This window comes from Pseudorca crassidens, chromosome 1 (genome assembly GCF_039906515.1).
Source record: "Pseudorca crassidens isolate mPseCra1 chromosome 1, mPseCra1.hap1, whole genome shotgun sequence".
In the NCBI taxonomy this organism is placed as follows: Eukaryota; Metazoa; Chordata; class Mammalia; order Artiodactyla; family Delphinidae; genus Pseudorca; species Pseudorca crassidens.
The window spans coordinates 13,433,044-13,445,070 of record NC_090296.1 but is presented as its reverse complement, the minus strand read 5'-3'; the positions used below and the strand labels follow the sequence as shown (position 1 = coordinate 13,445,070).

The 12,027-nt window shown below is 47.2% G+C and overlaps 1 protein-coding gene and 1 long non-coding RNA gene across 11 annotated transcripts in view; one reads left to right on the top strand and one right to left on the bottom strand.

Moving 5' to 3' along the window:
• The window catches only part of CCDC88C (coiled-coil domain containing 88C), a 129,383-nt gene extending 121,835 nt beyond the window's left edge, over positions 1–7,548 (bottom strand). For 5 of the 9 annotated variants that reach the window (XR_010941052.1, XR_010941063.1, XM_067727597.1 and 2 more), the window contains exons 1-2: positions 7,317–7,547; positions 6,468–6,568 (exon numbers count right to left, since the gene is read on the bottom strand). Coding sequence is in view for 7 of the 9 variants with exons in the window: in XM_067727597.1 (XP_067583698.1) it covers positions 6,468–6,568; positions 7,317–7,376 (161 nt within the window). In the remaining 2 variants the exon portion in view is untranslated. Of the gene's footprint in view, positions 1–6,467; positions 6,569–7,316 lie in introns of all 9 variants that reach the window. The other 4 variants (XM_067727564.1, XM_067727574.1, XM_067727589.1 and 1 more) reach the window with 3 other exon arrangements.
• A 56-nt stretch (positions 7,549–7,604) lies between these two features.
• The window catches only part of LOC137219301 (uncharacterized), a 57,300-nt gene continuing 52,877 nt past the window's right edge, over positions 7,605–12,027 (top strand). For both annotated transcript variants that reach the window (XR_010941068.1, XR_010941069.1), the window contains exon 1: positions 7,605–8,462. This is a non-coding gene — a long non-coding RNA (uncharacterized lncRNA). The remainder of the gene's footprint in view (positions 8,463–12,027) is intronic.

Here is a 12,027-nt window from a genome sequence, read left to right as displayed (position 1 = left end):
GTGGTGTACAACACACCCTACGAGAAATGTGAAGAGACACAAATAATTCCTGTGGGAAACCCCCAAAGTGTCATTTATTTTCCAATCTCAGGCAAAAGTCAGGTCTGCTTGTGATGAAACTAGAAATCTGAATCAAGCGATTTATAATTTCACTCATCTACATACAGGACATTTCTCAAAAATTCTCAGTGTCAAAAATATTTCCTATTTGAAGAGAACAGACTCAACAGAACGGATTTCTCTTCCCTCTCCCCATGTAGCCCACACAGCTTTTCCAAACATAGCCCTCCGTGCCATTCGACTGTCCCAAGGCACCACAAAGGATGTTTCATTCAAATGAGGGCTGTCTTCACAGTTTCTTCCGTCATCCGAGCCCTGTGTTAAGGGTGCTGAGCCTTCCAGGGGCTGCTGTGATGGAGGAGAGACAGGTCTCTTCCTCCTTCCTCGGGCCCCTCGATGATGATGATGATGATGAGAGGACAAGAAGGGGAATTTGGGGAGTTACGCAAATCAATTTCAATGCCATTCAGCTCATCCAAAGCCAATAATTTATACAAAGTTGACAAACAGGAAAAAAATCTAAAAATAGCAATTACTTCAAATGCCACTATAAGCACAATTTCTTAATAACACAAGCTGTTTAAAATTCAACCATTAAGTAAATATCTGATATAAACACTATGAGTCCCTACACTGTTTTGTGTACATGCAAACCCCTTTATGAATCACATGCAATAATCAGCCATGGACTTCATTCAATCATCCTGTATCTCCTAAAACAGTCACATGGGCTCCTTGGGACAACCAGAGGACCTCTTTTCAACTGTCCTGGGACAACGTTTCTTTTTTTTCTTCGTTTTTTTTTTTTTTTTTTTTTTTTTTGCGGTACGCAGGCCTCTCACTGTTTTGGCCTCTCCTGTTGCGGAGCACAGGCTCCGGACGCGCAGGCTCAGCGGCCATGGCTCACGGGCCCAGCCTCTCTGCAGCATGTGGGATCCTCCCGGACCGGGGCACGAACCCGCATCCCCTGCATCGCTGACTCTCAACCACTGCGCCACCAGGGAAGCCCGGGGACAACGTTTCTTATTGTCCCCACACAGTACTAGAATCTGGCCAAGCCATTTACATGTTACATGTTTCTCCTGGAGCCATTCATTACTGAGAAAATAAAGGTTAACAGTTCAGTGGCAATTAATTTAGCAGCAGAGGAGGCATTCAGAATTTAAACCACAAAGGCATTTTAGCTACAGAAGTGCACCTAGCACGACAAAGTAATTTATCTTAAGGGTGCAGTTCTCTTCCTTTTATGATAGACACCTTAAGAGATGAGAAGCAATTTCATAACGTGACAAGCGTGCTTCCTAAAATAGCAGAACTTCAGAACATGCAGGGCTTTTTCTGTTTTTTGTTGCTATTGTAGTCCCAGCTTTCATTAAGTCAGACGGGGACCCCCTGAGGAGTGCCAGAAGCTGGAAGACCTTGGCAAACATGTGGACATTCACTGCACGGGCAATGGCACAACACACACCCAGGATCCAGGGTCGGGGCCTGGGAGACCGTCAGGTGACGGAGGTCGGGGAGGGGGTTCTATATGAGTAATTAGACTAATTATCATGATCATTAGCACTCCCTCCTTTAACTCAGGCTCTCAGGGTAAAGAGAGATTAGGAAACAAATCGAACAAAAGTCAATTATGGTGAAGGAAGGCCTATCCCCACTCTGCCCAGCACTGTGTAACCCCGCCCTGTCCCTCAGCAAGAAGTGGGTTAGGAGCTACTGATTCTGGTTTGGAAATGGGGCCAGGACTGGCCAAAGTTCTCTGGGCCCCACTGTCCTCATCTGCAAGATGACCACAGGATCCTTCCAGTACTAAAAGGTTATCATTCTAGGGAGGCCAGGTCCGCACTGGCACACGTGGTACCTGGTTCTTGATCCCAGGAAGAGGACATCATAGAACCACTGCAAGACTGTTTGCCTGAAAGCCATCATTAAGAATAAGGATCTTCTTTGTATGACAGCCCTAGAAAGCAAAGCCACACAGCCCCACATCAGGATGTCAGAGGACAGGAGAGAAACAAGGGTGCAACAAAGCAACTGGTAGCTTGTCCGAACTTGGAGAGATACAAGTCCAAAGTGTGGGCCCCCGGGGCTTCCTTCTGATAAAAACTTCTAACTTGAAAAAAAGAAATCAACTTTCCCTAAAATTTTAAAGAGAACTATAATTTAGATTTATAGCAACCTTGCCTCCCTCCTTTGTGAAAAGGCCAGCCCCCAACTTTTCATCATATTCCAAAGACTTCCTAAATTTAAAAATGAATCCAAAAAACCCTGAATGAGAAACTACGTTTGATACAGATGATGGAGATGTTGATAATCTATCACAGGTTAATAAAAAAGGTGTTACACAGTAGCCGGAGCCCAAATTTGTATAAGAGAACATTAGGAACACATATTCTACGTATATACCATAGACAACATCTGGGAAACACCAAAATATTAATTCTGCTACCTCGACATGGTAAAATTATAGGCAATGTTCGTTTTGCTCATCTGTATGTTCTGACCTCCCTCCAACAGACGTGAATTTTTTTGTGTAATTTTTTACAGACTCAAAGGCCCCATGAAGAGTATCATATGCTGCAGCCATGAAAGAGTATCACTCAAGTTCATGAGTAAAAATCTTTCTTGCTCCAACTCTCTAGCACCAACACAAACTCATTCAACTAATCAGTATCTGCCCCTTTATCCTCAGCTTGTACATCTGCAAAATGGGAACATAACTCCTCCTCCAGCACACTAAGGAAAAATATTATCATTCACATGCTTTTGAGAAGCCTAAGGAACTCTCACATTGGTCTGAGGCTATTTCCAGCTTCTGAATAACTAATATATTATCCGTAAATTTGCAGCTAGTACAAGGGGTTAGAAAGGAGTCTGAACAAAGCAAACAGTGTTGGATTTAACGCAGGCCTTGCCCAGGCACAAGCTCTCAGTCCCAGCCAGCCCTAAGTTCTTAGCTGAACTCAACAGCCATTGCGTCAGTTCAGGTGTCCACTCTCACATGCACAGATGTACACCATCACACGCACGTGGGCACACACACACAAACCCAGCTCTGGGCTCCACGCTAACAATAATGATGACTGACATTTGCTGGGCATTTCCTATACATGCATAATGCATAATCTTATTTAATCCTCCCCAAATCCATAAAATACCATCCCCCTTATTACAAATCAGGAGATTGAGGCTTAGAGAGTTTAAGTAACTTGCCCAAGATAAGAGCACTAGTAAGTGGCAGAGGGAGGATTTGAACTTGTCTGCCTGATGCTAGAGTCGAAGCTCTTAATTTTCCTATGAGACCATGAAAAATGTGTCCAAAGTGAATCAGACACCTAGTTTTTCCCTGGACTACCAGTAGGTACCCAGAGAAACTGCATTTACAGAGGAGCTATTCAGCAAGTTTTCCCAAGCATCTCCATCCACGCCACTCAATGCCTCACTTTCATTCAGGAATTCTCTTAGACCTGGGCCTCCCCTGAAAGCTGAGCCCACAGGGCTTTCCAGCTTCCAGGCACTGATGTCACTAGGAGGCCAGGGCCCAGAGACTACTACCGCAGCCTTCTTCAGTTGCCAGAGACAATGCCCAGGTGCAGTCACGTGACCCCCAGCCAGCCTCCATATGGCTCCGAAGTGTTAGGTAACACGCCTCTTATCTGAACTCCAGCAACAGGTTAGCACACTGCTCTCTGCAATTTTCTCAGGTCCTACCAACTTGGTGAGAATTTATCAAAACAGGCGAACTGAAGACAGTTGGGGCTACTAGCATGGGAGATAAGGCAGAACAGCCTTGTCACTTACCTGCTAGTTAGCCCAACATGTCTCCACTTGGGAGAAGTGAAAACAGGCTTAAGTAGTGTTAGATGTGGGGCTAGGATATGGGTCCCAGAGTCCAGTTTTGCCCTAGATCTTGTTGGGAGCGAGCTAAGGCTAAGAAGTATGAGGTAATCTAGGAGACTAGGAATGTAGGAGAAAGGTGGACAGAAAAGGAAAAAAAAAAAAAAAAAGAACTCTTAGGGGGTGCCCCAAATCCTTTCTGGATTAAGAAGGTGGATGCGTAACTACATAACCAACGCCAATACCTATTAAGTGGCAGGCCCTATGCTAATTACTAACATCCTTTAATCCTCACAACCATCTCTTAAGGAAGGTACTTTCCTTCCCACTTTACAGGTGAGGAAACTGAGAGGTTGAGTGATGTGCCCAGCATCACAAAGCATGCATGAGAGAGACCTAGGGTTTGAACCCAAGCTGGCTATCTAGGCTTTCAACACTAGGGTTGAAATTCGTTGTTGTTGTTTTTTTGAGGTAATTTTTTATGTGGGATCTTAGTTCCCCGACCAGGGATCGAATCCGCACCCCCTACATTAGAAGCACAGAGTCTTAACCACTGGACCACCCAGGAAGTCCCCCTGAGGTAACTTTTACATTTAGGGTGAAATGCATATATCTTAAGTTACACCTTGATGAGTTCTGAAAGATGAAATATACTCCAGTCAATATATGGAACATTTCTACCACCCTCAGAAGTTCACTTGTGCCCCCTTTCCAGTCAATCCCTGCCCACTTTCAAGAGCGAACAATGCTCTGATATCTATCACCTGGAACAGGGTCATTCCTATCAGTCAGTCAGTCAACTGCGTGCTGCTTGTGCCTCTCCCTCCTTGATTTCCTCCTTCTGGAAAGCCACCCATCTTCCCCACTGTCCCCTCCTCGGTGTCCAACCCTGGCCAGAGGACCCAGAAGCACTGCTTGAGGCCTGAAGAGCTGCAAACGTATCAGTTCCCACTTCCAGCACGATTACCCTGGCGAAGCACAGAGGAGAAAATAACATTTCAAACTGTCAAGGGGAAGGGAGAAGCCCGTCCAACTGAATTCAGCCGCGAGCCGAGTGTGAACAAGTGATGAGCTGGCATTTCTCAAAGGAATGGTCCAACAGGCTTTCCTGATTTACAAGCAAGTGGTAAACGCTTCAGGAATTCCAAAGGTCAGGGAAGAAAGAGAAATAGTCCCAGGGCTTTTGTTCTCCCCTCGCCTGGGTGTAAAAGCTGAATGAAAAGGCTGGGGGACACTGCTGCTTTTTTTTTTAATTAAACAGGACAGCTCTAAGTTTCACAGGTTGCTGTACCCATGGAATCGAGCAATTTTCGGGGTCTAACAGGATGAGGGGGGAAGAGTTGCCAGAACCTGAATATGCCACAAGACAACCCGAGGAAAACTTCTCATCAATGTTCTCGGAGACGTGCTGCCAAAGCTGACAACAGATTTGTCTCTTTAGAATTTAATCAAACTCAAGACTGGTAACAGTGGTAGTGCCTTAAAAAAAAAAAAAAAAAAACATTAAGACTGAGATGTATCTCCCAGAGCACGACATCAGGTAACTTCTTAAACCAAAGAAGCAATGTTCTCGGGAAATTTTTTAAAATAGATCTTTGTAGGTAGATGTATTTAAGCCATTTTCTGAATATACCAAAGCTGACTGTTCCTCCTCCCACGCGGGCCAAAAACGAAGCTGATTCTCAACAGCTAACAGGTTCATGCTCCAGTATGACAATTTGCTTAGTTGCAGGTGAGTAGGTGAGCGTAAGGGCCTGATCCACAGAGAACATCAGGATGTTTTATTTTGCTTCAAGTGCCTGTGAATCATAACTGACACTCAATGCCAATATGTTCCCTGCAGTTCCTGAGTTAAAAACAGAATGCAGCGGCAGGAGCCAACACCTACATGTGGCAGGCTGTCAATCAGACAGGCTCTGCAGAATTCAGCAACAGGAAAGGATGTGGTCAGACCAACATGCTAGCAAGTGTAACTTCCACCAAGACCCTGTTTAAGCCTCAAGCGTCAAGACAAACAGTACCACAGTATTCTGGCTCCCTGCGCCTCTCCCAACACAGTGACTTTAAATCCAGTTCCTGAGAAGGGACTTAACCAACTGTACTTGCTCTGGGGCAACTGAAAATGGAAGATGAAGGGGAGCTCAGAAACACAGGCGTCCTGACCTCGAATGAAACTTTATAGTCACTCACGGATGCTCCGGTCCCACCCGACACTTCCTGTAACCAGACACTCTCCGTTACAGTTCCTTGCCCCCCAAAAGAAAGGGGTTTTTTCGTGTCATTACTCAAACAACAATCAAGTCCCCGAGTTCGAAGTCAATTGCACTATCTACACCATGTGGATGACAGTCACTCAATTTCAAATTCCTTTCATCAAACAAGCTGCCAACCCACTGTCCTGGAGTTCTCCATACCCCACAAACGACGAAAAGACACGTTAATGCTGAGATACCAGTGGCCCGACGTGCAAAGAACCCTCCACTGCAACCTCACATTCCATTTCTACAACCTTAAATGTCGACTTGCTGCGGCATCATTCCCTCCTTCCTTCCTCCCCGAATATAACTTACATTTGCAACATGATTTGGTTCAAAAAGATGCCGTCCGCTAAATCCATGTACATTGTCAGGGTGTCCTGGTTGCCGCTTCCGAAGGGGCCAAAAGTTTTCACCTGCGGGTAGGGGACACGGAGAGAAAGGCAGGAAAAGTCACCTCCACGCGCACAGTCTAAAGCTCTCCAGGCGGGCAGAGCCCCTGTGGGCAGGAGGGGGTCACCCAAGACCACCCACCCTTCAACAAACAGCACCCTTCTCCAGGGCCTCTCTCCCCTCCCCGCGCCAGGCAACAGACGCGAGACAGCAGAAAGAAAACTTCCTCGCCACTTTTCTCCGGCGTGTCAGAGCGGAAAAAAAAAATAAAAGGGACTTTTCAATAAATTTCTCACGTCTCAAATCCACTGGAAATCAGTGCGCCCAGCGCAGCCTGTACACGTTCTCACTGGGATCCCCCTAATCCCCACCGCCATCCGCCCGCTGGTCTCAGGGGTTCAGAAACTACAGGAGGATGTTTTGGGGAATGGGTCCTTTTCTCGAATGGTCAAAGCCATGAGAGGCCAGGGTGACCACCGGAAGACTGTCGCTCCAGGGCCTCCGGCCCAACGCCCCGGTGGGAACAGGTGTACCCGCTCAGCCCCCAGCCGGGCCGAGAGCGCGGCGGGGTCCTGCACCGGGCGCGCGGGCTCCAGAGCTGGAAATACCCCCATACTCCGGGACACTTGATGACCGGCCGGGGGCACCTGATGAATCCTCTGCGTCTAGGGGCTTTCCGGGAACCCGGCCGGGTCGGGTCTGCCGCGACTGCAGGCGGGCGGGAGTGGAGCTAGTGCCCCAACAATGGGGCGAGGGGCCGGGCACACTCACCCAGGTCACCAGCGGGCTCTGCAGGAAGAGCTCCATGAGCTCCGAGACGGTCACGTCCATGCTGAGGCTGTGCCCGCCGGCTCAGCACCCCGCGACCCCGTCCCCCGCGCCGCGTCACAAAGCGGCTCTGGCAGCGAGCGGCGGGGGCGGGTCTCCGCCGGCTCGCGCCCGGGAGACAAAGGCGGGGCGCGAGCCCACGTTCCGCGGTTTCGGCGGCCCCGCGCCCCGCCCGGGACTGGGGGAAGGGGAGGGCCCGCCGCTCGGGGAGGAACAATGCGGGCAGCGGCCCCGCCCCTCGGCGGCCCTGGGCGATTGGCGCGCCGCCTCGCGGCTGCGCTGGTAGCCCGGAGGGGGCGGCGGCCCGCACGTGCGTAGGGGGAGGGGGCGTCCCGGCTGCCGGCACCTGGGGCGGCCACCGCGCGCCTACGCCGAGCACAGCCTCCGCGCGCTTGGGGCCCCGGCACTTGGCTCCTCTCTGCGCGTGTGCGTCGGCCACAGGGCCCCAGCGCCAAGTGCGGGCCGGAGCGCCGGAGCGTGGGTCCCGGCCTGTCCTTCCCCCGGGAGGCGGGCGACCGGGGCGCCCTGCCCGCCGAAGTCGACCCGGGTACGCCGCACGCTGGGCGCCCAGCGGAGCCCACCAGCCCGAGACTGGCGGCCCCAGGCAAGTGCAGCCTCCCAGGTGCAGCCGAGGCCCCGCCCGGCTACGCGGCGGGAGGGCCAAGCCCGCGTGCCTCAGGTCGGTCTCGCGGGCAGGTAGAGCGCAGGCCCGGAAGTCAAAGGAGAAAAGTTTGTGTTGAGTTTAGACCTTAGGAGCGCGACGTCTTGCGCCCCACCGTGCCACCTACCAGGCTGCCCGCCTTTTATAAGTGCCCGCAGGAAAGCGGATGATGTAGCTGCCCCGCCCTGGACCCGCCCCAACTGTGACCCCCCTTCCTCCACCCACCAACACCACCGTCGCTTTGCCAGAGGGGAGCCAAATTCCGGATCCCAACTTGGAGGACGTACCGGCAGCTTGGTGGTAGGCGACAGGAAAAAGGACAAGTGCCCCAACTGGATGGAAAGCAAGCCCTGGGCCCAGACGCAGACCTCGCTGCTGAGACAGCTGCGGTGGACCCCGGCTGGTCTCTGCCGCCTCACCTTGGGCCGGTAATAATTTCACACTACGATTCAGTCATTGTGCAAAACACTTTATACAATTTAACTAATCGAATCCTCACGCGTTTCCCAGATGAGCCCACCGGTGCGGTATTGACCTGAAAGCGCCTAGCATAATTGTCGGCGAGTATACAGTAGGCGCTAAATGGCTGCTGGTTTGCTTGTCAGAAATGTGAACGTTGACTCTGTCAAGTGTTGGGGCTCCGACATCTACCGGTGAAGTGTGGTATTGCAGCCGAGTTCTGCAGTACCTTGTTGAGCTGGTGAGAGGGGGTGAGATTGTGGCCCCAGTAGCCAAGTCGGCTAGGGGGTCCCTAAAGAGAAGTGTGGAAGTCAGGGTGACAGAAAAGAAAGCGGGAGACTGCAGAAGAATTTCGAGCTTATGTGGTTTTCTTGTGCACCAGAAATTCATTAATTCCTTGATTACTTAATTGCCTGTATTGTAAAATCAGCTGGAAAAGAGGTAAAATGTTTAGAATGTTCTCTGTTTAGAAGCCCGGTTCTGAGCACGCAAAATTTTTTTCACATTGACCCCAACTCTTCTGGAAAGACAAGGAGGTGATCTTTAAAGTTATTTGAGAAGCATAATCTTTCACACTGAGAAATACATTGGACAAATGCTTTCTGACGTTTGTGGTAAGACATTTCCCTTCCTGGGGAGAGAATTTGTCACTAGGGGATACTGACAGTCCCTGCGCCACAAACACGTCAGGAATTTCTGTTTTGGGGTCAGTTAGCTGCTGTGTTGATTCATTATCATTGATGCATCAGCAGTTCATTGGCTCAACCCCATCTCACCCCATTCAGAAGGAACTGGCTCAGCATCATTGTTCGTACATAAGGCAGGGTGTCAGGTAAACTGGATGGTGCCCAGGTTGCCGGGGTGGAAGGCTTCAAAGGGCTGGATGACCTGGACGAGGCACTTCCTAGAAATCCTCTTACTCCATAAAATCAGAATAAGAACATTTTCCCTGTATGACGTTACAGAGTAATTTTGAGGTTCAGGTGATGCATGTAAAAGGGTCTATAAAGGTATCTTCCTCACTGTCGTCTTATCTTTTGCCCCCTTCTACCACTACTTTAATAAGAGTTGTTTCCCCTAAGTCTCCATCGGGTTGGGGCATAAGCTTCAGGAAGCAAACACACAGACCATCTACTAAACACTAAGCAGTAGCCCTCTATCCCCTGCCTGTCCCTCCAGACCTTGGCTTTCACTCCATGTGTCTGAGACTTAAATTTTTTTCTTGTTCATTTCTGCATGAAAAATAATTTATTTGCATTGCTTCTTAGACAGAAGCAGTATTTTAATTATGTTCTTCATTCTGCTAAAGGAATTTTCTCCCCTTCCCAGAAAATGCTGGCTCATCAATGTAAGCTAATGGCATCTCTGTAATTTGATAGGAGCTTAAATAATTTGTACAGCTTTGAGGAGGGGGGGAGACTGGGTATTTGTTAATGTCTAATTACTTTTTGTTATGATGAGCATATGTTAATTTCATAATTTTTTGTGTTAAAATATACATAACATAAAATTTACCATCTTAACCATTTTTAAGTGTACAGTTCAGTACAATTTAATTAATTTTATTAAATCATTCACTTTGTTGTGCAGTCCTCACCGCCATCCATCCCCGTAGCTCTCTTCATCTTGTAAATCTGACTCTATACCTATAATTTTCCTTCTCCCTCCCTCTAGCCCCTGGAAAACCTAATTCTATTTTCTGTCTTTATTATTTTGACTAAGTGGAATCACACAGTATTTGTCTTTTTGTGACTGGCTTATTTCACTTAGCATAATGTCCTCAAGATTGAACCATGTTGTAGCATATTGCAAAATGTCCTTCCTTTTTAAAGGTGAATACTATTCCATTGTATGTATATATTGAATTTTGCTTATCCATTCATCAGTGGATGGACACTTGGGTTGCTTCCATGTTTTAGCTATTGTGAATAATGCTCCTGTGAACATGAGTGTACAAGTATCACTTCAAGACCCTGCTTTCAGTTCTTTTGGGTATATACCCCAAGGTGGGATTGCTGGATCGTATGGTAAATCTATATTTAATTTTTTTAGGAACCTCCTTACTGTTTTCCATAGCAGCTGTACCAGTTTACAGTCCCACTAACCATCCACAGGAGTCCTTTTCTTCACATCTTTGCCAGCATTTATCATCTCTTGTCTTTCTGAATCTAGACATTCTAATAGGTGTGAAGTGATCTCTCGGGTTTTTGATTTGCATTTCCTTAATGAGTATAATGATGCTGACCATCTTTTCACATACCTGTTGGCCATTCATATATCTTCTTTGGAAAAGTGTCTGTTCAGGTCCTTTGCCCATTTTTTAAATTGGATTATTTGGGTTTTTTTTCTGTTGAGTTGTATGAGTTTTTTTTTTAATATATTTTGGATTTTAACCCCATTATCAGATATATGATTTGCAAATATTTTCTTCCATGCCATAGGTTGCCTTTCATTTTGTTGATGATTTTCTTTGCTGTGCAGAACCTTTTTAGTCTGAGTTTATTTTTGCTTTTGTCACCTTTGCTTTTGGTGTCAGATCTAGAAAGTCATTGCCAAGATTGATGTTAAGAAGCTTACTGCCTATGTTTTCTTCTAAGAATTTTATTGTTTTCAGGTGTTACATTCAACTCAATCTATTTCGAGTTAGTTTTTGTGTATGTTATAAGATAGGGGTCTAGTTTCATTATTTTGCAGGTAGCTGTCCAGTTTTCCCAACACCGTTTATTGAAGAGAACGTCCTTTCCCCATTGCATATTTTTGGCTCCTGTGTCATAAAATAATTGACCATATATGGGTGGGTTTATTTCTGGGCTCTATTATGTTCCATTGACATATGTGATGTTTTTATTCAATACCATTCTATTTTGATTGCTACAGCATTGTAATATAGTTTGAAATCAGGAAGTATAATGCCTCCAGCTTTGTTCTTCTTTCTCAACATTTCTTTGGCTATTCATGGTCTTCATAGTTTCATATAAATGTTAGGATTATTTTTTCCTATTTCTGTGGAAAGTGCCATTGGAATTTTGATAGGGATTGCATTGAATCTGTATATTGTTTTGGGTAGCTTGGACATTTTTTTTTAATTAGTTTATTTATTTTTGACTGTGTTGGGTCTCGTTTCTGTGCGAGGGCTTTCTCTAGTTGCGGCGAGCGGGGGCCATTCTTCATCGCGGCGCGCAGGCCTCTCTCTCTCGGCCTCTCTTGTTGCGGAGCACAGGCTCCGGATGCACAGGCTCAGTAGTTGTGGCTCATGGGCCCAGTTGCTCCACAGCATGTGGGATCTTCCCAGACCAGGGCTTGAACCCGTGTCCCCTGCATTAGCAGGCAGATTCTCAACCACTGCGCCACCAGGGAAGCCCCAGCTTGGACATTTTAACAATATTAATTCTTCCAATCCATGAACATGGAATGTCGTTCCATTTTATTTGTGTCTTTGATTTCTTTCATCAATGTCTTAATAGTTTTCAGTGTATATGTCTTTCACCTACGTGGTTAAATTTAGTCCTAAGTATGTTATTTTTTTTTGATGCA